This window comes from Onthophagus taurus, chromosome 2 (genome assembly GCF_036711975.1).
Source record: "Onthophagus taurus isolate NC chromosome 2, IU_Otau_3.0, whole genome shotgun sequence".
Classification (NCBI taxonomy): domain Eukaryota; kingdom Metazoa; phylum Arthropoda; class Insecta; order Coleoptera; family Scarabaeidae; genus Onthophagus; species Onthophagus taurus.
Window position 1 is genome coordinate 8,574,984 of NC_091967.1, and position 21,878 is coordinate 8,596,861.

General features: G+C 31.9%; 10 protein-coding genes and 1 long non-coding RNA gene across 14 annotated transcripts in view; 6 read left to right on the forward strand and 5 right to left on the reverse strand.

Moving 5' to 3' along the window:
* Positions 1 to 223: 223 nt before the first annotated feature.
* LOC111427337 (uncharacterized) lies at positions 224 to 3,396 on the forward strand. Its single transcript, XM_071194109.1, has 5 exons — positions 224 to 430; positions 492 to 722; positions 772 to 1,004; positions 1,054 to 1,715; positions 2,063 to 3,396. Exons 2-5 carry the CDS (start codon positions 525 to 527, stop codon positions 3,220 to 3,222), a joined length of 2,253 nt encoding a protein of 750 aa, XP_071050210.1. The 5' UTR covers positions 224 to 430; positions 492 to 524; the 3' UTR covers positions 3,223 to 3,396.
* Positions 3,397 to 3,581: 185 nt separating this feature from the next.
* Positions 3,582 to 6,089, forward strand: LOC111427338 (retinol dehydrogenase 14). Its single transcript, XM_023062437.2, has 4 exons — positions 3,582 to 3,775; positions 3,933 to 4,210; positions 4,840 to 5,076; positions 5,524 to 6,089. The coding sequence occupies exons 2-4, from the start codon at positions 3,934 to 3,936 to the stop codon at positions 6,012 to 6,014; spliced, it is 1,005 nt and encodes a 334-aa protein (XP_022918205.2). The 5' UTR covers positions 3,582 to 3,775; position 3,933; the 3' UTR covers positions 6,015 to 6,089.
* A 102-nt stretch (positions 6,090 to 6,191) lies between these two features.
* Positions 6,192 to 7,573, forward strand: LOC111427339 (uncharacterized). The gene is made up of 4 exons (XM_023062438.2): positions 6,192 to 6,773; positions 6,909 to 7,016; positions 7,073 to 7,205; positions 7,258 to 7,573. The coding sequence occupies exons 1-4, from the start codon at positions 6,225 to 6,227 to the stop codon at positions 7,413 to 7,415; spliced, it is 948 nt and encodes a 315-aa protein (XP_022918206.2). The 5' UTR covers positions 6,192 to 6,224; the 3' UTR covers positions 7,416 to 7,573.
* A 1,023-nt stretch (positions 7,574 to 8,596) lies between these two features.
* LOC111427604 (uncharacterized) lies at positions 8,597 to 9,727 on the forward strand. Of its 2 annotated transcripts, XM_071194116.1 has the most exons (5): positions 8,597 to 8,725; positions 8,776 to 8,865; positions 8,925 to 9,171; positions 9,229 to 9,382; positions 9,470 to 9,727. In XM_071194116.1, exons 1-5 carry the CDS (start codon positions 8,687 to 8,689, stop codon positions 9,519 to 9,521), a joined length of 582 nt encoding a protein of 193 aa, XP_071050217.1. In that variant the 5' UTR covers positions 8,597 to 8,686; the 3' UTR covers positions 9,522 to 9,727. The 2 variants fall into 2 exon arrangements, with proteins under 2 accessions (XP_071050217.1, XP_022918589.2); XM_023062821.2 differs by lacking the exon at positions 9,470 to 9,727 and having other exon boundaries at positions 8,599 to 8,725; positions 9,229 to 9,462.
* A 106-nt stretch (positions 9,728 to 9,833) lies between these two features.
* Positions 9,834 to 12,560, forward strand: LOC111427407 (NADPH-dependent diflavin oxidoreductase 1). Of its 2 annotated transcripts, XM_023062541.2 has the most exons (5): positions 9,834 to 9,934; positions 10,130 to 10,364; positions 10,426 to 11,485; positions 11,540 to 11,766; positions 12,258 to 12,560. In XM_023062541.2, the coding sequence occupies exons 2-5, from the start codon at positions 10,210 to 10,212 to the stop codon at positions 12,484 to 12,486; spliced, it is 1,671 nt and encodes a 556-aa protein (XP_022918309.2). In that variant the 5' UTR covers positions 9,834 to 9,934; positions 10,130 to 10,209; the 3' UTR covers positions 12,487 to 12,560. The 2 variants fall into 2 exon arrangements, with proteins under 2 accessions (XP_022918309.2, XP_022918308.2); XM_023062540.2 differs by lacking the exon at positions 9,834 to 9,934 and having other exon boundaries at positions 9,941 to 10,364.
* On the reverse strand, positions 12,522 to 13,003 carry LOC111427408 (mitochondrial ribosomal protein L55). Its single transcript, XM_023062542.2, has one exon. The coding sequence runs from the start codon at positions 12,910 to 12,912 to the stop codon at positions 12,601 to 12,603; it is 312 nt and encodes a 103-aa protein (XP_022918310.1). The 5' UTR covers positions 12,913 to 13,003; the 3' UTR covers positions 12,522 to 12,600.
* A 275-nt stretch (positions 13,004 to 13,278) lies between these two features.
* LOC139428855 (serine-arginine protein 55-like) lies at positions 13,279 to 15,055 on the reverse strand. Its single transcript, XM_071194113.1, has one exon. It carries the CDS (start codon positions 15,012 to 15,014, stop codon positions 14,049 to 14,051), a length of 966 nt encoding a protein of 321 aa, XP_071050214.1. The 5' UTR covers positions 15,015 to 15,055; the 3' UTR covers positions 13,279 to 14,048.
* On the reverse strand, positions 13,405 to 13,884 carry LOC111427323 (MAP kinase-specific phosphatase). Its single transcript, XM_023062411.2, has one exon. The coding sequence runs from the start codon at positions 13,882 to 13,884 to the stop codon at positions 13,405 to 13,407; it is 480 nt and encodes a 159-aa protein (XP_022918179.2).
* On the reverse strand, positions 14,732 to 17,272 carry LOC111427322 (tRNA pseudouridine synthase-like 1). Its single transcript, XM_023062409.2, has 5 exons — positions 17,103 to 17,272; positions 16,927 to 17,049; positions 16,313 to 16,871; positions 15,055 to 15,240; positions 14,732 to 14,824 (listed from the first exon to the last, which is right to left on the reverse strand). The coding sequence occupies exons 1-5, from the start codon at positions 17,147 to 17,149 to the stop codon at positions 14,813 to 14,815; spliced, it is 927 nt and encodes a 308-aa protein (XP_022918177.1). The 5' UTR covers positions 17,150 to 17,272; the 3' UTR covers positions 14,732 to 14,812.
* Positions 17,273 to 17,382: 110 nt separating this feature from the next.
* The window catches only part of LOC111427321 (putative leucine-rich repeat-containing protein DDB_G0290503), a 57,776-nt gene continuing 53,280 nt past the window's right edge, over positions 17,383 to 21,878 (forward strand). For both annotated transcript variants that reach the window (XM_023062403.2, XM_023062405.2), the window contains exon 1: positions 17,383 to 17,712. In XM_023062403.2, coding sequence (XP_022918171.1) covers positions 17,675 to 17,712 — 38 coding nt within the window. In that variant the 5' untranslated portion in view covers positions 17,383 to 17,674. The remainder of the gene's footprint in view (positions 17,713 to 21,878) is intronic.
* LOC139428967 (uncharacterized) lies at positions 18,185 to 21,210 on the reverse strand. The gene is made up of 2 exons (XR_011639649.1): positions 20,251 to 21,210; positions 18,185 to 20,087 (listed from the first exon to the last, which is right to left on the reverse strand). It is a non-coding gene; the product is annotated as an uncharacterized lncRNA (long non-coding RNA).

Sequence of the window (21,878 nt, forward strand, 5' to 3'; positions counted from 1 at the left end):
GATTATAATTATTAGTTGATTTAAAACGTCAAATTTAATATTTCATACCTAAATAAAAAACCATCATAAAAAAAAATTTTTAATAATAATTTGATACTTATCCTTTAAAAATTAAAGGTTGAAACTTTAAATTCATAAATTAATTATTAAACGTTAAAAATTCAATATAATCTTAAATTAAACGTCAATACGTCAATTTAAACTAAAATAAAATTAAGTTGGCAATAAATTTAAATTTAAAAAGAAATGTCAAACGACAAACAATTCTAACCTAAAAAAAAACAACGGTATGAAATTATAGCAACAAAGTTATTATGCACAATTTTTGTTCAACATTTAATTTATTCGAAAATAATCAATATTACCATAATACAAGAGGTGCTCGTGGTACAATGGTACCAAATATCGATTTCTACAAAACACTTTCCAGGTTAGATTTTTATTTCAAATTTTTTTTTATTACTTTTGCACCAATCTAAATATTTTTACAGAAAATAATATACCTTGTAACTAAAAAATCTCTGATGTCGAGAAGTGTTATGACGATAACTAAATGGGTTCCATTAGAGTTAGAAGAGCACAAAACGATTTTCAACGAATGTAAAGCATTAAGAAAGTCGTCGATTTGTTTCGATCAAAAAATTTGTTCGTTTTTAAATGGGTTTAAATCGAGGAATTTTTCTCGTGTGTTTTTAGAGGGTTGCGATGAAGTTTTGATTCAGGTAAAGATTAATTAATTTGTATTTTTTTAAATTTTAATGTATATTTTAGAATTTGGAGATGATTGTTGAAGAAGGTGTTTTGATAAAGGACGATTTTTTAAAAGTTTTTGGAAAACTAACAATGGAAAAACCCTCAAATTTGAGTCATTTTAAAATGATTTATTGGAAAGATGTGCTTTGGACATACAAAATGAGAATTTGTTATTTATTGTTACACTGTATTATTGAGTTTATTCACCTTTTTATTTATTTTGGAGAACAAATTTTAACTTTAACTCTAAAGTCAGTTTTATTTAATTTGATTGTTAAAAGATTAGATTTTTTTTTGTAGGTTATCGAACATCCACAATCAATTATTACATTTAGATACAAAATATAATTTATTTAAATCAACACCAATTTATAATAATTCTTGCCCATATTTAATGTATCCAATGAAGAAATTATCCATAACAAAAATCCTTCAGGTTATCGCACAAAACCGAGCGGAGCTTTGCTGCCATAAATTAATGGATTGTTTATTAGAAACTTATAAACTTTTCGATAATCGAGAAGATGAAGAAACCGGGTCGGATACCTCAAGCGTTGAAATTTATCGTGCTTTAACCAGACATATGTCGCCTCCCCATAAAAACACATCAAACGACTCAAAATCAAGCGAAAGAGAACTACACGAAAAAAACGCGTTTTCGAATATGAACGAATTAATTCGATGCGAAGAGAAAAATATTTTAGATCTTTTATCGATGGCTGTTAAAGTATCCCCAGGGATTTTAGGAAACGATGCCATCAAAAAATTGAAAACGGGAGAAGTTAAAGTTAGCACAAAAGCTAAAAACAAAGTTTTAGATTATTACCATCAGGTTCTTTGGGGCGAGGTTGGAATATTTTTGGAACATGTTGTTTTATGGTGGGGAAATGTACCACTTTCAAGTCGACCACCTCATTCTAGCCAACATTTAAGGGAATGGATTAATCAATTTTTACCAACAGGTAAAATAAGCACATAATAGCTATAACCATAATTGCGATATCTCGTTTAAAACTAATAAAGATTTCTGTATCTTCTACCCGCTTTGTGCCTATCTCTTGGGCGGTCGTCCTTGTGGTCTTTTTCCTTTTAGTCACCCATACATGCATATTCTAGTTCTAGGTATAGTGTTAGTTCTAGTTTTACACTTGCACTTAGCTGCCTTCTTTTATACGGTTCATTAGTAGGTTGAACAAGAACAGACTTAGTGAATCCCCCTGTCTGTGTCACTTCCTAATATCTAAGATTAATCACCACTACACATTGAAATAAACAATTAATTTTATGTTAGTTTTCTTTTTAATTTTAGCTGATGTTCCTCAATTTATTTTATCAGCTTTAAGTTGTCTTTCGGATGGTTTAGGAGTCCACATAACCTCAACATCTTGGGATCAACGTTTCAGAAAAGTTTTGGTAGCTTCAAAAGTACCAATAACGCAAGAAACCGGTGGTTATTTTGTGGATTTACTTCAAGATTTAGTCACACTTTGTAATCAATGCGAAGTAACGAACGAATGGATAATCGGGGCCCCATTGGATGAGTTACCTTTAGTTGAACAAATTCCGGTTCTCCATCGACTAGATCATTCCGTTCACACAACGCGTTTGTGGGCGATTTCGGAAGCGAAACGATTATCAAATTTATGGAACGTCGAATGCTTCTTTTTAATAACGGATAATGATGTGATACAATGTTTATTGCAGCTAAATGATTTGCGTTTAGCCGACCACAGTTTGGAAATTGATGGGAAAATTAAGTTGGGCGAACACGTTCAAGTATGCGCGACAATGCGGGAAAAATTAGTTTCAGAAGTAAAAGCGAACATTGAAAAATTAAAAGAAGCAACGGCGCAATGCGTTGATTGTTTAGCTTGCGCTTGTAGAACGATTAGTTTAGCTAATTTACAAATGATTTTTCCTGCAGGAAATTTTTGGCGAATCGGATCATCAGATTATTATTCAAACAAACCTTTAGGGTATGTTGCGCAGTTTTTGGAACGAGTATTAACCCCCGTTTTAACATCAACAGAAAACCATCAAATCGGAAATATGATTTTAAAAATAATGTGCGAATCATGGTTAGATCACATTTATGTAAACAAAATTAAATTCAGTCAATGCGGAGCAATCCAACTTTTAACCGATTTTGCCTCAGTTAGCACGTGGATTATTAACTGTTCGATTATTTCCCAAGAAATGCGACGAAGAATGTTAAAAAACGAAGTTTTACGGAGATGCGAAGGCGTTGGAAAATTATTGTTAAGATCTCCCGGCGAACACATCAAAATGAGCGATAAAACGAAAAAAATCGAAGCTGAAGATGAAACGTCTAGCAACAAATCGGGAAGAACTGAAATGATGCCCGCTGAAATGTATGTTCCAAATCAAGAACAATGGTTGGAATTACGAGCAACGAGAAGAAGTGTTTTTATCACTACTTTATGTTGTAGTGAAATTAATCCTTTATAAATAATGTTATGTTAAACACATTTTTGTATTTTAACCTCAAAACGTCAAAAATGACGTTTAAAAGGATGTGAGGTTAAATCGAATCAATATCCTTCTCAAAGTTGTTAATAATAATTAATTCGAATTGTTAAAGTACATAATTGGAATTTATAAATAAAACTTGTTTTCAGACTTTGTACACGTTTAATAAATTGAACAATTAAAAAGAAATTGATACAAAATAACACGATGTCTCTAAGGCTAAATAATTAAATTTTTAAACACAATATGAGTAATTATTTGCTTTGAAAACGTGTTATTTTGTATTACCTACGTGGCATATTCATTAAAAATCCGTCGACGACTCGTTTCTTAACCACGAACCGGGAGAGAAACCGTTATAAAACACATCGAGCCGGTTCGTACCACATCAAAAAGAAAGTTAAGAAAGAAGGTTCTTAAGAAACCACCTCGGTTTGAATCTTATTCGACTCTTGCGATTGTTGGTTTTAAATAATTCTTTGTTTTTTCAATAAAAATCAAATAAAAATTTGTGAAATTCCTCAAATAGTAGGTAAGTGAAAAGAGAAATTCTTTAAATCATCACTTAAAGACGATTTATATATAGTTAAAACATAAATTTTTCTTTACAAATGAGTTTTTAATTAATTCTTGAAGGTTTAAATAAACGTTGAAGGACGACCAGGTTATTTAAAGTTATTTACTTTTAGGATGATTGTCCTCGGCTTCGTTGACTTGTCTTGTCCTATTGTACAATCGCTTATAGCGGTCGGAATCGTTGGATTTTTTACATTGATCGCTTTGTTAAAGTTTTACGCTTACGTTACGTGTGGTAGATTCGCTAGTAATCGAAAAATGAATGGAAAAACTGTTATTATAACCGGAGCAACTGGTGGAATTGGCAAAGAAACTGCTCGAGATATAGCCAAAAGAGGAGCAAAACTGATTTTAGCTTGTAGAAATATTGAAAATGCAGAAAAAGTTAAAGGTAAGTTATTTTTAAAATCTTTAATAATATTAATAAATTAATGGCAAAACCATAAATAAAGATATTTCTTAATCTAAGAATGTATTTTTGATGAATCTAAATATGATATATTAAGAAACAAGAAAAACCCAATCAACGAACATATAAACATAACAAAAATAGCACCAAGTCAATGAAAACAACACTTTTATCAACTCTACAGCATTGACAACAACACAGCAAATTTTAACATGGAACAGCATAACGACAGCAGTCTAGAATTTGGACCTTGTGAAACTCCTCCACAAGAATGCTTCCTGGCTTCCTGGACACCCGGCCACAAGGTGGTATGAAAGCTGAAATTCATCAACCCAACCACATCTATAGATTAGATAATACTAGGCAAAAACCTTAAAAAGAGAAAGAAGAAAATTTGATAAATAATAGCGCCATCTCGTTCAAAACCAATTAAATGTAATTAAATCAGCAAGATTGACGTTTAAACGTCATTTTAATAATATAATGACGTTTCGAGTACAATATGTCACTTCTTGTAATGTCTGAGATCAGTGCTACCACTACAAATTGAAATAAACAACCAATTTTATAAAAATTATTTTAAATTACAATAAAATATCTTCTATTTTTAGATGAATTAATTGAATCAACAGGAAACGAAAACATTATCGTCAAAAAGTTAGATATATCTTCATTAAAATCCGTTCGTGAGTTTGCTAAAGATATAAATTCAACAGAAAATCGTTTAGATGTTTTGATTCATAACGCTGGAACTGCTGAATCGAAAATTAAAGTAACTGAAGATGGATTGGAATTAACCATGGCTACAAATCATTTTGGGCCGTTTTTATTAACACATTTATTAATAGGTAAGATAAAATTATTTTTATCTACAACTATTGAATTATCTATTCGTTATACAATTGATTTTTGACGGGTAATGACACTCATTACCCATGACAGACAAAGTGTTGAATAATGAGGCCATTATTCCACACTTCTGACACTGCCTACTAATCAAAAAATAAAATATTAACAGAAATGACAGCTTTCTTATATTGAGGTTATGTCTGAAATGTCTATCAAGTTTATTTTTTTTTCGTTTTTTTGATTTTTTTTTCAAAATTAAATAGTTGTAGATAAAGTATAGTATTCAACTTGCGTATAATGGATGTTACCCACTCAGATTACAACACTCGCTCGCTTCGCTCGCTCGTGTTGCAACTTCTTCTTCGTGGGTAACAGCCGCCATTATACGCTTGTTGAATAATATACTATTATGTATAAAATGATATCATTTTATTTTGTTGTTTTAGATCTTTTAAAACGTTCTGGACCAAGTAGAATAGTGATCGTTGCATCCGAACTTTACCGATTAGCAAAAGTAACAACAAACAATTTAAATCCAATAAACAGTTATTTTCCGTTATTTCTTTATTACGTTTCGAAATATGCCAACATTTATTTTACCCGAGAATTGGCAAGAAGATTGGAGGGAACGAACGTAACAGCGAATTGTTTACACCCGGGAATGATTGATTCAGGGATATGGAGAAACGTCCCAATTCCATTAAATTGGGGCATGATGTTGATTGTGAAAGGATTTTTTAAAACTCCAGTTCAAGGATGTCAAACTTCCGTTTTTCTCGCTGCCTCCGAAGAAGTTGAAGGTGTAAACGGGAAGTATTTTATGGATTGTAAGGAAAGGGGGCTCTCCGCGGCCGCTATGGATATGGGAAAAGCGAAAAAGATTTGGGAGGAATCCGAAAAATTGGTTAAATTAACTAATGAAGATCCAAGAATTTAATTTAATTATTATTTAAAATATTGTTTAAAAGAAAAAAACAAAATTGTTTTGTTTTAATAAATTTGTCATAATCTGTGTCAACTTTTTTCGTTCGGGTGTTGTCACACCACAACATCCAAAATTCCTCGTAAAAATGTTACCCATTAAAAGAAAAACCAAAAATTAAATTTTTACTTTCCTGGATTGAAAACAATCTCTTAAAACGTAATCATGGACATGGTCAGCAATTTTAACGACGATGCACAACATAAAATTTATCCGAAACACAAAGAAAACTGGAGAATAAATGTTTTATCAGTACCAACTAAAAGAATCGAAAAATATGTACCACCACCATACGCAATATTTACCGGGGTAAATCCGGCGGCTTTAAAAGCTCCAATAAAACCACGCGATAAACAATTGGCGATGGCACCTTTAACGAAACTTATTAACAATAAAAAAACTTATGCCCATAATCCCGCAATAAGAAAAGATTATGTTACAATTATGGACACTCAAATCCATCAGGCTTGGAACAACATTTATAATGAGTACAAAAAAGTTCGACATGAAAAGCATTTAAAATGGTTACAGTCTAGAAAAGGTAAAAGAGGGAAAAAACCACCTAGTAAAGGTGGCAAAGGTGCTAAAGATAGTAAAGCAAAAGGAGTTAAAAGCATCTATTCGATGAATTCCGCCGAATATAAAAAACATGTAGAAGAATGGCTTGAAACAGCGGCAAAACCTAAACCAGTTCCAGAAGCACCACCCGTTGATGTTAGTCATTAATTTTTAAATATTTCAGTAAAACCTCGATAAACAAAAATTAAAATTAGCACTAACACTAGCTAGTCCGTTATATCAAGGTTTTACTGTATTTTTATATAAAGACATAATTGATTTTATTTTCAGCGTGGACCTCATTGTAACATAGACGATATAAAAGAACACATAGATGCGTTGTCAACTCCCCCGACGGTTAAAGAGAAATATGTGGAACCACCACCTCCCAAACATCTAGTAAATTAATCAACTAAAATTAAATTAATCCATTAAAATGAATAATTAAATTTTAGGTAAAAGAGTCTGCATTATTATATGTACCTACCGAAAGAGTCCAACAATTAGCAACAATTCCACCTCGTATGTTAATAAAAGAACCTGAATTTAAACCCGGAGCTGTTAAACGAGGAGCTTTAATGCATAAAAGTAACCGTAACAAGTAATATCTATATTATTCAAAAAAATAATTATTTTTCAGCAACTGAGTACGATAACAAGATGTCTGTACCGCGCGCAAGAGCAAGTGCAAACGATGCCGATTTGAAAGAGGATCCTTTCTCTATTTCAAAGAATGCATTAAAATATAAAGCAAGCCCGAGAATTATCGAATTAGCTAAACCACAGGCTAGAGGCTAGATTAACACAGAAACAGGAACATTACTTTATACATATACACGTATAATGGTGTTAGAAATCTCCAAGAAAATTAAAAATTTAAACAAAAAAATCGAAAAATAAATAATTGTAACAAAAAAATATGGAAAAGAAGTAAAGTTGTTACAGTTTCTATTTAAAAAAATGTTTTATTTCTCATTTTTAAATTAATAATTTATAATAAGAATATCTTTGCTATTTTAATTTAAGGTGAAAGAATGATAATATCTCAGCTCCTGAAATACATATAACCCAATGAAATTTTCACTGCAGATAGTTTCAGATAAAATGTTGGATGAGGTTAGTTTTGTTTACAAATGTTAATCATCCCCGCAAGGAATGTTGCGAAAAATTAGTTTTCTTTTGAAATGTTAATCATCCAGGGGAAAAAATGTTATGTTAGGTAAGTTTTGTTTTGAACCTTAATTAAAGCGTGAAGGAATGTTAAGACAGGTAGCTTTGTTTTGAAACTCCAATTAAAGCGTGAAGAAACCCTAATTAAAGCGTGAAAGAATGTTATGATAGGTCAGTTTTGTTTTGAATCCCTCATTATAGCGTGAAGGAATGTTAAGACAGGTAGCTTTGTTTTGAAACTCCAATTAAAGCGTGAAGAAACCCTAATTAAAGCATGAAAAAATGTTATGATAGGTCAGTTTTGTTTTGAAACCCTCATTATAGCGTGAAGGAATGTTAAGACAGGTAGCTTTGTTTTGAAATTCCAATTAAAGCGTGAAAAAACCCTAATTAAAGCGTGAAAGAATGTTATGATAGGTCAGTTTTGTTTTGAAACCCTCATTATAGCGTGAAGGAATGTTAAGACAGGTAGCTTTCTTTTGAAACGCCAATTAAAACGTGAAGAAACCCTAATTAAAGAGTGAAAGAATGTTAGGCTAGGTCAGTTTCAGGTCCGAAGATGCACGGCTAAACCGAGTTTCTAGTTTTACACTATCACTAGAACTAACACAAGACCTAGAACTAGAATCATTCGGGGTTAGCCGTCTTGAGAGATGTGCAGCTAAACCCGAATGTTTCTAGTTCTCGATCTAGTGTTAGTTCTAGTTTTGCACTAGTACTATCACTAGAACTAAACCCGATTGTTTCTAGTTCTAGGTCTAGTGTAAGTTCCAGTTATATGAAATTCCCGGTATATTTTTGAGAATCTAACAAGTATAGGTTAGAATTGATATTGTCAAAATCTTATTTGTCAAACGTCAAACATGAAAAAATTTGCAGTGAAGATCCTTACTTAAACAATGCTCAATAATAATAACAAATCGTTTAAAACAGAAATAGTAAGTATTATTAACACATTTAACAGATTTTATGATAATATTTTTATTAGCGAGATATTAAAGACAGCTATTTAGACGCAGTAATAAGAAAGGGGTTAGATTCGAACATAGTACCCCATTCACTCTTTAAGACAGAACTGGTAAATCAAAAAACTTTACTTTACCTATTCTATTTGCTTTGTAAATAAAAATTTTTTAGCAAGAAATTGAAGATAAATATTATCAAGAAGTACGAAATGAACGATTATATCGTCTATCAAAACCGACAAGTGTTAATAAAAAATATAAGCGACCGTCATCTCCGAAACACATTGTAGCTGAGTCCGCTTTAAAATACAAAGCAACAGATCGAATTATAGCAATATCAAAGCCAAAACGGTATAATTCGGCCCCTAAAGGAGGAATCACCCCGGGTTCAGTGTCGCACCAAGCTTTGGACCATTTGAGTACTAAAGAGAAAGTTAATAAAACGCATTGTGTTTAAACACGTTTTGTGTTTTTAGCGACCAATAAAGAATATGAACTCTCCATTCCACGATCGCGTAAATCACCGTTCAGTGTTGATTTTAAACAGAATCCTTTTTCACCGTCAAAAGCAGCAATGAGATATATAGCATCACCTAGAATTATTGAGTTAGCTAAACCGAATGATAGAAGGTAATTATTATAATGTACACAAGAAAAAATAAAAATAAATAAAAATTGGAAATATAAATAAGTAAATATAATTTGTGCAATTTTTAGATGTTATTTTTTAACGCCATCTATTAGAATTATACAGAAACTGTATCAATGAAATTAAAAATATATTACGCAAATAATCAGAAATAACATAATTATATGATCAACATAAGAATCATGGAATTAAAATCTACTCAAATACGCATTTGGTTCAATATCCTACACTTCAAATATATATTTTTTTAAATTTTATTTTAATGAGCGCCATCTATGAGGCGATTACCAAGCTTGCAGCACCAGGATTTATTTTTAGAAATAATAAAGTTGTGAATTTAATTTTTATAAATCACTTTTCTTTAACACTTCAATTTGAACTAGATTTAAATTGTTTTTTAACATTTAAAAGTAAAATTGAAAAAATTAAAATAGAATTACATTCATGTTGGTAACACTACATTATTTAATTTTAACTAACCTTCAAAAAAAAACTAATTTCATCAAAAATAACCATGAAATTAATCAAAACATGTAAGTGAAACTAATATAATTGTCTCAAAAGCAGTATTTTTCAATAAAACCCCCCCATTTGTTGTAAAATTAAAATGTGTTCTCCCCCTTTTGACACATAACCTAACATAACCTCAATTTCAACATTTTAATATTTGATCTTTGGAACCATGATCGACTATCGTAACGAGACAATAACGATTTTATATGGTTCAGAGACGGGAAATTCGCAAGAACTAGCCGAGAGGATATGGCGTGAATCTAAGTGTTATTATTTTTCGGGCCCCATACTTTGCATGGATGATTACAACGTAGAACATCTCATAAATGAAACTTGTGTAATATTTGTTTGTTCGACAACGGGGCAAGGCGAAGAACCCGAAAATATGAGACGATTTTGGAGGTTTTTATTAAGAAAAAGCCTTTCTAAAGATTCATTAATTAATTTGAGGTTAGGTAAGATGATCAGAAAAGTTTAATTTAACTAATAAATTTATTGTTTATGTTTCTAGATTTGCTGTTCTTGGTTTAGGTGATTCTAGTTATGTGAAGTTCAATTTTGCTGCAAAACGTTTAAATAAGCGATTAAGTCAATTGGGAGGAAATTGTTTACAACCTATTGGGTTGGGAGATGAACAACATGATTTAGGACGTGATGCTGTTGCTAATCCTTGGATTGATTCGTTATGGAATAAATTAAATGAGGTTTATCCATTACCTAAAAGCATTAAACCTTTATCAAGAACTAATATTGTACCAAGATGGAATGTAAAAACTAAACTTTTAGAAAACGTTGTTATTAAAACATCTCAACAATCCATTTATTATTCTACAAAACCTGAAACGGAATTTACTGTAAAAGTTTTAGACAACATTCGAGAAACTTCTAAAACTCATTTCCAAGATGTTCGATTACTTCGTCTTCAAACAGAAGGTGAAAAATACCTTCCTGGAGACATCATAATTTTAAGACCAAAAAATCATTTAGATCAAATAAAAGAATTTGAAAGAATTCTTCAAGAAAACCAAGTTAATATTGATGAAAACACGATATTTTCTGTTTCACAAATAACTGGAGATGTCCCAGTTCCTAATCCTTTAAAATACCAAGTAACCTTTCGACAATTATGTGAAGAATATTTTGATTTAACAGCTGTTCCAAGAAGATACACATTTTCCGTTTTGGGTCACTTAACAGATAACGAGTTAGAACGCGAAAAATGTAACGAATTTATTTCACCAGAAGGTCAAGATGCAATGTACGATTATGCTACAAGACCTCATAGAACGATTGTTGAAGTATTACAAGATTTTCCACACGCGACAAAAAATATTACTCACGATATTTTATTTGAAATTTTTCCCCCCATAAAACCGCGCGATTTTTCAATTGCGAGTAGTTTTAAAGCGCATCAAAATGAAATTCATATTTTAGTTGCTATTGTTAAATATAAAACTAATTTAAAAAAGGAACGAATGGGGTTATGTTCGAACTTTTTAGCCGGATTGAAAGTTGGTGACAAAATTTCAGTTTGGACTAAAAAAGGAACGTTTCAATTTCCGAAAGAAACGGTAGTTAAATTTTGGTTGTGTTTAAATAAATGAGTTAATAAAAATGAATTTTAGGATTCACCTGTGATTATGGTTGGGCCGGGAACTGGTATGTCTGCTTTCCGTAGTTATATTCATGAAAGGGTCGCGGATGGAACTGCAACTAAAGAAAATTTAACACTTTTTTTTGGATGTCGAGGTGAAAAAACCGATTTTTTATGCAAAGAAGAGTTTTTAACATTCGAAAAAGAAAATAAATTGAATTTATTTGTTGCATTTTCTAGAGATCAAGATTACAAAATGTAAAATTATATATATTTTATATACAGGTGTGTCAAATGTCATTTTTGTCACTTTTTTGACATTTAAAGTTGTCAACGCGGCGTTATTTCGTTACTTTGATTGTAATTTGGTGATTTAATATTTTCAGAAAACGCGGTTTTCTCGATTTTTTTCTTATACAACCATATGATTTGATATGTTCATCGCATAGAGGGATTTATCCTCTATCAAAGTGTGCAAAGAAAATATATGCATCCCATTTAAAATAACAATGTTGGTTGCCATAGCAACGAAACAAAAACAATACAAACAAGTAAATATCGCCAAAAATGCGCCACGATTAATAAAGAAACTTGTATTTGAAACATTTTTCTTTCAAACCACAAATGGCGAAGTTATTGGCTATATTCCAGACATTTGACACACTGTGTATATTATTATTTATACAGCCTGGTTCATATGTATAGAAATGGTCAATTATGACCCTGTGTATATTTTTTTAACTTTTTAGTTATGTTCAACATAAAATAAAAGATAACATGGATTTAGTATGGAATCTTTTAAAGAATGAAAAATGCCATGTTTATGTAGCTGGAAGTTCAAAATCGATGCCTCAAGATGTAAGAAGTGCTTTTGTTGCTGTTTGTATAGAAAAGGGGGGTTTAACACCTGATTCAGCTGAGGAATTCATAGCAAATATGGAAAAATATAATCGTTACCAACAAGAAACTTGGTTTTGATGTTAATTTAATGTAGACAAAGAAAATTGTAAAAATTGTTATTTATTCTTTATTACAAACTAAGATTAATTGAACTACAGTCTCCTTTATTTATTTATTTTGTGATCTACATCCTTACTTTTTTAAATACTTCAAATATTTCTTTGAATCAAAATCGTCTTCTAAATCATCTTCAATTTTAACCTTCTTTTTAGGTTTACGCCTATCCAAACGTTCTTTACGTTCCGCTTCACTTAACGTCCAAATGTTTATCGGAAGCGTTATTATTTGCCGAGGCTCATGATACCTTATTGTGTAAGTCGAACCATCCGTATTTACCATTAACGTTGGATAAGTTCTCAGGTAGTTTTTTCGGTGAGGTTTTGTTATTGTTGCTGATAACGAATTTAAATTTCGTATTTGATTTAATAATATTTTTAATGACATAATTTCCTCAAACAAGTTTATTTTGAGAAAAACCAGATAGGTTATGTATTGACTAAATGAGGTTATGACAGACCGATATAAAAGCAGGACTACCAACCTAAAATAAATTTAACGTGACTTTTCATTTTTCCTCCGAATTAAAAAACAGAGTTGAGTATAATAAAATAAAGATCTTTCAATTTCTTTTTTTTTATATAATATATTTTTCTATGATTGGGGTTAAAAATAGAACTCTACTTCCAGAATTATTAGAAATTAACATAACCTTACTTTTATATAATTTTTGACAGTTGTCAACAAAACGTCATTTGAACCAAAATAGGATTTTTTTCTTTTTATCAATAGGAATAAAATAAATACTCAAGATGTACAAAAGTAATCTATTATGACAACCATTAAACTTGTTTTTTAATCTACATCAATAAAAATTGAACCATGACAAAACAAATAATCATTCTTTAAACTGACAATAATTAATTGAACAAAACAAAACTACTTCGAACGAGACCAAGTCAAACGTTTTAATTGCCTGATAAACCCATCATTAGGTCTAGCAACAACCCTAACACGTTTCACAACATCATACGCTTCATCATAATCTACACCATCCTTTAACATTAAATACCCAATCACAATAGCTGATGATCGCGAAACTCCAGCGTTACAATGTACCAAAACTCGTCCACCGCTTAAAACAACCATATCCAAAAAATCAAAACAATCATTTTTTAGTATTTCAGTGATATCAGTTTCTGGCAAATCCAAACATGGGGTGAATTTGTAAATGATCCCTGCATGGTGTTCAACTTCAATTCCAACACTCAAAACGTAATTGATTCCAAATTTTTGTAATACATTAATTTCGGTACAATCTTGAGACCCCAAAAAAATATTTTTCGTGATTTGTGATGGAATGTTATCTGGTTTGGTATCGATAACAAATCCATGGGAAGTTTCTTGAAGCGGCGTCATGGTGTTGTTGTCTTCTAACAATTTGCGACCATCAGCTTGTGTAATTATGGTTGAGGTGTGTTTAAGACTTTTTTTTGAATTAATTAGTGAAGATAAGAAACTCATTGCATTAAAAAAATAATATTTAACGGTGGGTACTTAATTAGTTTTATATATTGAATTATTTATTTATCCATGGATGGTGTGCGGCTTCTTGATTTACTTCTTGACTTACTTCTAGATTTACTCCTTGATTTGCTTCGAGATTTACTTCGCGATTTACTTCTCGATTTACTTCTCGACTTACTTCTTGACTTACTGCGTGACTTGCTTCTATTTTTACTTTGCGAACGTGATCTTGATCTTGATTCGGGACTATCGCGCGATTTTGATCGTTTTAGTTGAGACCGCGATCGCGACCTTGATTTGGATCGTTCAATTGATTTCTTTCTCGAATTAGAACGCGACCGATCGTCGGGCGATTTCTTTCTCGAATTGGATCGCGATCGACTCTTCGATGATTTTGAGCGACTTCGAGAACGACTTCGCGAACGCGATTTTCTTGGTGAGCGACTTCTCGACCGAGAGCGACTGCTATAAGACCCGGAACGACTACGTCTACCACCGCTTCTATCTTCGACTAAACGGATTCGACGTCCGTTAATTTCGGTGTCGTCCAATTTCTCCAAAGCATTTTTCATGTCGGAGTACGAAGCGAACTCCACGACCCCTTCGTTGCGATGTTGCTTGTGAGCGTCCGCGTAGGTCACCTCGCCGGCTTGGCGCATATAGTCCTTGAGGTCCTGCCATGAGACTCTAGACGAAAGGTTCTCGACGATGAGACGGTAGTTGGTGCGGGTTGGGGGGCCGTAACGTTCATGGGAGCGGTAATCGTTGCGGCTGGACCATTGGTCTCGGCCCCTGGGAGTTCCGCGGGCCTTTTCCACAGTCACACGCTCCCCTAAAATTTTTTTACCGTTTAATTCATAAACTGCGTCGTCAGCATCTCGATAGTCATCGAACTCAACAAAGCCGTAGCCATTTTTAATTAAAACGTCGCGCATACGACCGTAACCCCTGAAGAAATGTTCCAGGTCTCGCTCTGTGGTCCCGTACGGTAACCCACCGACGTACACCCGCGTCCCTACCATACTACCTTTATTTTTTTAAAGAAATTTTTTAATAACTCACTTCGTGGAATGTCCCCCTATCCGTCTCTGAGTAAGATACTTCGCAGAGGTAGAGGCCGTGGGCTGGTACTGTTTTGATCCTGGGGTCCCAGCTGTGGTGCGAAGGCACCTCTAGCATAAATTTTATATCTCTAGTTGACACTTTACCTTGTGCTGCTGCTATCAAAGCGGCCACCGTCCTTCGGACCTGTGCGGATAACGAAACAACGTTACAAAACTAAATGCCTAAAAAACTACCTTTTCAAAGTGGCCATTTTGGACCTCCAATCGGTTGGCCGCTATATTTTTGAGGTTAAGAAACGTGTCCGAATCAATTGTCAATACAACAACATATTAACTAATTTCAATACGATAAAAAAACAACGATCAAATTTGTGTTAGCTTACAATTAGTTTATGACGGCAACGGAGTTTCTTCGTTTATATTTTCTAAATTTAAAACGATTTTCGTATGACGCACGATGCTTTGCTTAGCCGGAAAGGAAACCAGAACGTTCTAATTGACGTGAAGTTGGCGCGCGTCGACTAATAGCGTCACCTAAACTTTTTTCACTTATCCCAAATTTATTTTTTATTCAAATGAATCGTTTCGTATCTTAAATATTGTGTCTAAATCAAATTTAATACATTTTGTAATTGTTTTAAGCGCATTTTTAATAATAAAATTTTTAAAAATCGATAGGACTCCGGAGATACCAACATAATTCAACAACAACATTAAATATCACTATAATCACAAAATTATTAATTACGCAACACTGAAGCAAAAAGTTGCCAATCAAAATCAATCAAAATTATTATCACATGAGAATGATAAGAATTATTATTAAAGTAATAATTTATAAAAAATATTGTTATCCTTTTTCGTTGTTTTTTTTTTTATAAAATTGCCAAATTTCGTTGACATAAAAATGTCAAATTTTTTAGGGAAAATATAAAACATAACCTCAATTTTAATCAAGTAAGTTTAATTGATCGAAGGAGCGTTTAAATTAATTTTGATTTGAAAAAACTCATTAGCGTTTTTTCAAGTTTTATAAAGCTACAATTTAATTAATAAATGTTGTTAATTAGGTATGCTAATAATTATAAGCTGAAGTTGATCAGCTGAAAATAGAGATGTCTCAAAAATATGTATGTACTCTTATGTGTCTACTATCTATCTGTATTGATAGATAGTAGACACATAAAATTTAATTTAATTCAATTGTTATTGAAAATTTAGTTTAATTTAATAATTAATCATGAAATATATCTTACCTGATTATAAACAAATGCATTTCCTTTACAATAAATATTATAAAATTTATAATCGCTCTCATTTTGATTAATACAATTGGGCCAACTAAAATTTGTATAAAATCTATGTCCTTCATCAATAATATCCAATTTTTCCACAACTTTCCTAGTTATTTTATTTTGCTGTTTAGAACCTCTTCCCATAAACGTACGAAAATCATGTAATCCTTCAAATAATTTACAAGCATCTTTAGCTTTATCAATATCAAAATCGTTACAACAAATAAAATAGGCCCTATTATGTTCTTCAATTGGAATTAACTTATCTAAAGTATTTCTTATTAACCCATTGTATTTAATTACACATAATCTATACATATAAGTTCTTGATAAGGCCTCTCTTCGACAATGAAATGTATTTGGAACCAAATAAGTACTTAGTATTCTTATCGGAAGAAACGATTTTGAAAATTTTTTATTTAATTGTATTGTTATTGTTTTTGGATCATAAGGTTCGTTATTTGGTCTGGTTAAATCTACGTGTAAAGTTGTATGTAAAGCATGGACCCCGGCATCTGTCCTAAAAATAAAGAAATGCACCCACGATTTTAATTTCAATTATTTAGGTTATGTACCGACTAGAAACTGCACATGAACTCATATAACTTGGTTTTAATAGTTTTAAACCCATTTCGATTTGGCCTTGTATCGTTGTAGGATCATCAATGTCTACAGAAGGAGTTTGTCGTTGAATACCACTAAAAAATAATTTTCCTTTAAGTTAAAATTTTTTTAATTTTATTTTAATTACCGAAATCCCGTTCCTATATAAGAAAGATTAATTAAGTAGCGTCTCATTTTTATTATTTTAATCTAATTACCACTGAGAAATATGTTAAAATTATAAATTTGTTTTAATTTATTTATTTTCTATAGGTTATGAAAAAAATGTGAGGTTAAGTTCTTCACTAAACATGAAACGCGTGGGGTCAGTATCCCAACCAATGAGAACGTTCCATTTTAGTCACGTGGGTTGTTATAAACGCGATCTTGTTTATTTTGGTCTTCAGGTCTCGGAAAGTCGGTTCCAGTCAGTTCGTTTAGCGCCGCCGCGAACGGATCGTTCGTTTCGGTCCCCATTTAATTATTTTATTTTTTTCTCTCCATTATCCGTCTCAAAAATTTATCTACAACAACCCACATAAACTATGTAAACCGAAAAATAACAATCGAATTTAAAATCTAAAAACCGCCATTTAGAGCTTGCTGTGATCCGTTTTAAGAAAAGAGTTATATTATGGTGGTGTTTGAGTGTTTGAAACTTGATTTTTAGCGTTTGTGGTGTTTCGAAGGTGAATTAAAAGAGATTTCCACTGGTGGAGAATGTTCGGGGTGTTGAAGCGTAGATGGAAGCCCAAAAGGTAAGATTTTTTTAAGAATGAGGAGTTCGTACAGCTGTTTATTGATCCGGGAATTCGGTTGGTACCACGACCTACATGATGAAACCGGACACACATCGATATTTATACATTTTTGAGGTTATCTTTCGAAAGAGGCGGAAATTAAGGAACGATTTTAAGTGGTCCATTTAAAAACTTATCTTGTTTAGAGTTTTAACTTAAAAAATTAATTTTTTTTAATATCAAAAATTAATTAAGTAGGTAGATATGGAAACAAAAAAGAATCGAGATGGTGTTAATATTAAAGTTAAAATTAGATTTTTTTTGAGGTTAGGTTTTTAATGAATTAACTTTCTCTTTATTTATTGTCTTCAAGATTTATTGCTTAAAATCAATTTGCATAAATTATCTCCGAATCGCTTATAATGAATGTGTTAATTTATACAGGTGGCTTTTTTAAATATTTACTGTTGCAAAATAAACTTTAAACAAATTGGTGAGATTGTGTTATATTTTTTGATTACAATGATAAGATTGTTCTTTATTATCTATTGTTTGATACAAATTTTTGTGTTAATTTTAAAGAAAAAATTAAATTATTTTTTTTTGTTTCTATTTTAGGTTGGCATTAAATTATGTTGATAATATTTTGACAAGAAATGTCAAAAGGTGATGTTTGACTTTTTAAATTAATTAAATCAAGCATATTTCTTCTTCCTCTTTTTAACCCTGGAAAGTTATGCTTTTTTTTTATACGAAAAGGTTATGATGATCTAAGCACCAACAACTTTGTAAATCGATTGTATACCGGGAATTTCATATAACTCGCAATATATGAATGCAGTACGAAACTACCATGCACTTGCACTGTCCCACATGAAATGCAACACAGCTTAATAGTACAGGATTGGAAAAGGTGACGTCCTTATAACAACTGTGAGTTTCCGTCTTAAGAGATGCACGGCTAAACTCGTATGTTTCTGATTCTAGGTCTAGTGTTAATTCTACTTTTCGTTTAATAAAAATACACCACAATCTAACGCTGAATAACAATTAAAACTAGAACTAACACTATACCTAGAACTAGAAACATTCGGATGTTGCATTACGTGCAGCTTGTTTGGTGGTTCGCTGCCTCCGTGCTTCAACAGCTCTCGTTGGATATTTCATCTACTCCAGAAGACTTGCGATTATTCAATTTGGGATCAACTAAACACTGTCCAAGGTTCTCAACTGCTGTCCCGTCTCAAGATTAGCTGTGTTGTTGTCATTTAGTGCTATTTTTTTTTTCATCAAAAATCCATTTTTAGATTAAGAAATATCTTTATCATAGTTCTATAACAAAGGAATTGTATGCCGTGAGTTATTACCTACTTAAACCTAATCAGTAACGCTTTACGAGCCTTTTGTTCTGCAAATAAATCTATGGCCTCGTTATAATTAATTTGATGTGCGCTTTGATTATCAATCGCCAGACTTCATATACGTTCGTTACTCATTGTTAATGGATAGATTTTAATAAGATGGAATCACTACAACTTCGTTCACAGGTTGAGGTTGTTCTCGGATGTTTTTGGAAAGGTGTAAAACTAATCCACCAATAAAAACTAGTCTTGCACCTAAAATTTTTACGTTTTTAACAATATTAACTTGCTAAAGTTTAAATCATAAATATTTTGTCGGTTTTGTAAAAGAATCTCTTTGGGTTATATGCAGATATTTGATACACAACACTACCGATAAGGTAAAAACGTGGGATGGTTACGATCTTGTCTTAAAAGCCTTCTACCCACCGCCTTCGTGGGACCAACCTGGAATACACATATAAATGCAGGGAAAGTGTTGGATTTTTTTTGTTCGTTTTAAATCTCTTAACGCTGCTTAAGTGCTCCGTATTCTTTCTTTAATTACAATATTTTAATTCTTACCGATTTATTTATACATTTATTTCAATTAAAATTACATAACCACCTGTATTTACGAAGATTTAAAATGTAAAATATTTTTGTTAACTCAGTATCTGAAAGTTATTAATTTCGCAAGAATTATTTAAACAGCGTTTAAAATAGTTTAAATATTCTAATTGCGGTGTCATTTAGCGTTTACACACGCAAATACCTCCGTTAATATCACTCGTAATTGAATAATCGCACGGGAAATATTCACTACCACAAAGAAACGGCGATTTTCTTTCCTTTTCAGGTTTGTCTTTACCACAAACTGTTTCTTCGAACTTCCTCAATTTAACAATTTCCGTTTTAATACGATATTTCATTTCCTCTTCGGACATAATTATTCATTTTATTTTAATATTACCAGTTTCTTTTTGTGGTCGGAAAGGATGTCATATTTTGACGTTTACGTACTGTCAGAATTATCAACGAAGTAGTGCCAACCTAATTAGTAAATATTAAAAATAATTAATTCTTTTATATAAACTAACCATTATTTTAAAGGTATAATTTATAAAATTGTTTAATTAACTTTGGATATTAATTTATTATTATTTTAACTAATAAAGTTAAAATTATTATAAGAAAATTGCGGTGCCAACTTAACTAATTTAGTGTCAAAACTGACATTTCTTTCCTTTTAGAATATTTTTCTTTAACTTCCTTTCTTTAATAATTTCCTTCTTAATACGATTTCCTCTTTCCTACAAAATGACTCATTTTAACCTTTTCTTCTATAATTCTTGATTAATTCCCAATTTCCTGTGCTTTTCCTTTTTGAGGTTGGAATTCAAAAATAATGAGAAACGTCAAAAAGATATAAAGGATTTACGATTGATCTGTTTTGATTTCTGCGAAGGTAACGGAATGAAAACACTTGAAAGGAAATTGTATAACGAGTATATCTATCGCCAAGGTGTCTACTTCGGTGGCACAATTCGAAAGCTTTCTCGGTGTCCGCAATTATTATTATACGAGAGGAGGGGCGGATGCGTGGGCCGGCGGATAACGGCCAATTCCGGATCGGAGTTATGTAACGACGTTTCAGGTTATAAGGGGAACAACATTGTCTTCTACCCACGTAAAATTTGTCTACTTGCCTACCATTTAAGGGTTAATTTTAAAAGAAAATCTATTAAACTAAGAATTAAAAGTATTCTGAAAATGTTGTTGATGACGTAGATGGCGCCTTCTTATTTTTTTTTTGGTTTTGGCATTAAGCCAAATCGCCAAGGATCCCAAAGTCCCAAAATAATTCGGTTCTTCGATGAGGCAAAAAATTAAAACAAAAAAGGAGGCTACCGGAAGTGAAAATTGGAGAATTTTCGAGAGCCAAATTGAAATTTAGAATGGCGTTGCAATTCCATGTCATAACGAATATATTTCTTCAACATTTTTAGATCCGAACAACTTTATTCATTTTGAATAAATCTTACTTTTATTAACTGTTACAAGATATCTTCTTTCTTCTCATCCAGATCGATTTCAATCAAAATTCGTATCGTTTTTCAATCAATCAAAATGGTATCTGATTACTTTTACATCTTGTTCCTTTTTTTTTGTAAATTACTTAGTTTACTCTTGTTACTTAGTTTATCGGCGGTTTTCGCCTCTTACAGAGGAAGGGGCAAAACTGCAAGATGTAAGTACCTCTAGAGATGTCTGCCCAAAAATAGAAAGTACAGCAAGTGCAACGCAATGTCTCTCTGGTCGGGCGTCACGCAGTCTGATCCGTCTCCGGCCCCACGGTGCCGTCCGAGTTCGACGACCTCCACGGGACCGCTCTCGACCAAACATCTTCGTACTGACTCGGTGAGTCACCGTGGATGTGGGCCAAAGAAATAATTTTAGACGAAAAAAAAACATCATTGACGAATCATGAAAATTCAATTTTAAATTGTAAAAAAAAGTAGTAATGTTGTGTTAGGTCATAGAACTGATGTAACCTATATAAACAAGTATATAAAAAGTAAAGATATATTTATGAATCTACTTACGTTACATGATACTCTGCATTGATATTGACAGTAATTTGTCATGTGTAAGACGTATCTCTTATCTTGAAAGCGGTATCAGGTAGTCTATTGGCAGTGATTTGTCTTCTACAAACATAGTCTGGTCTTCAAGTAGCAGTAATTGGTATTGGGTCAAACAGTCTTTTAAAAATAGTTTTTAATCTGTTGTTACCAGTATCTGGTCTTCTAAATACCGTTCTGGAACCAGTTTGCAGTCTTC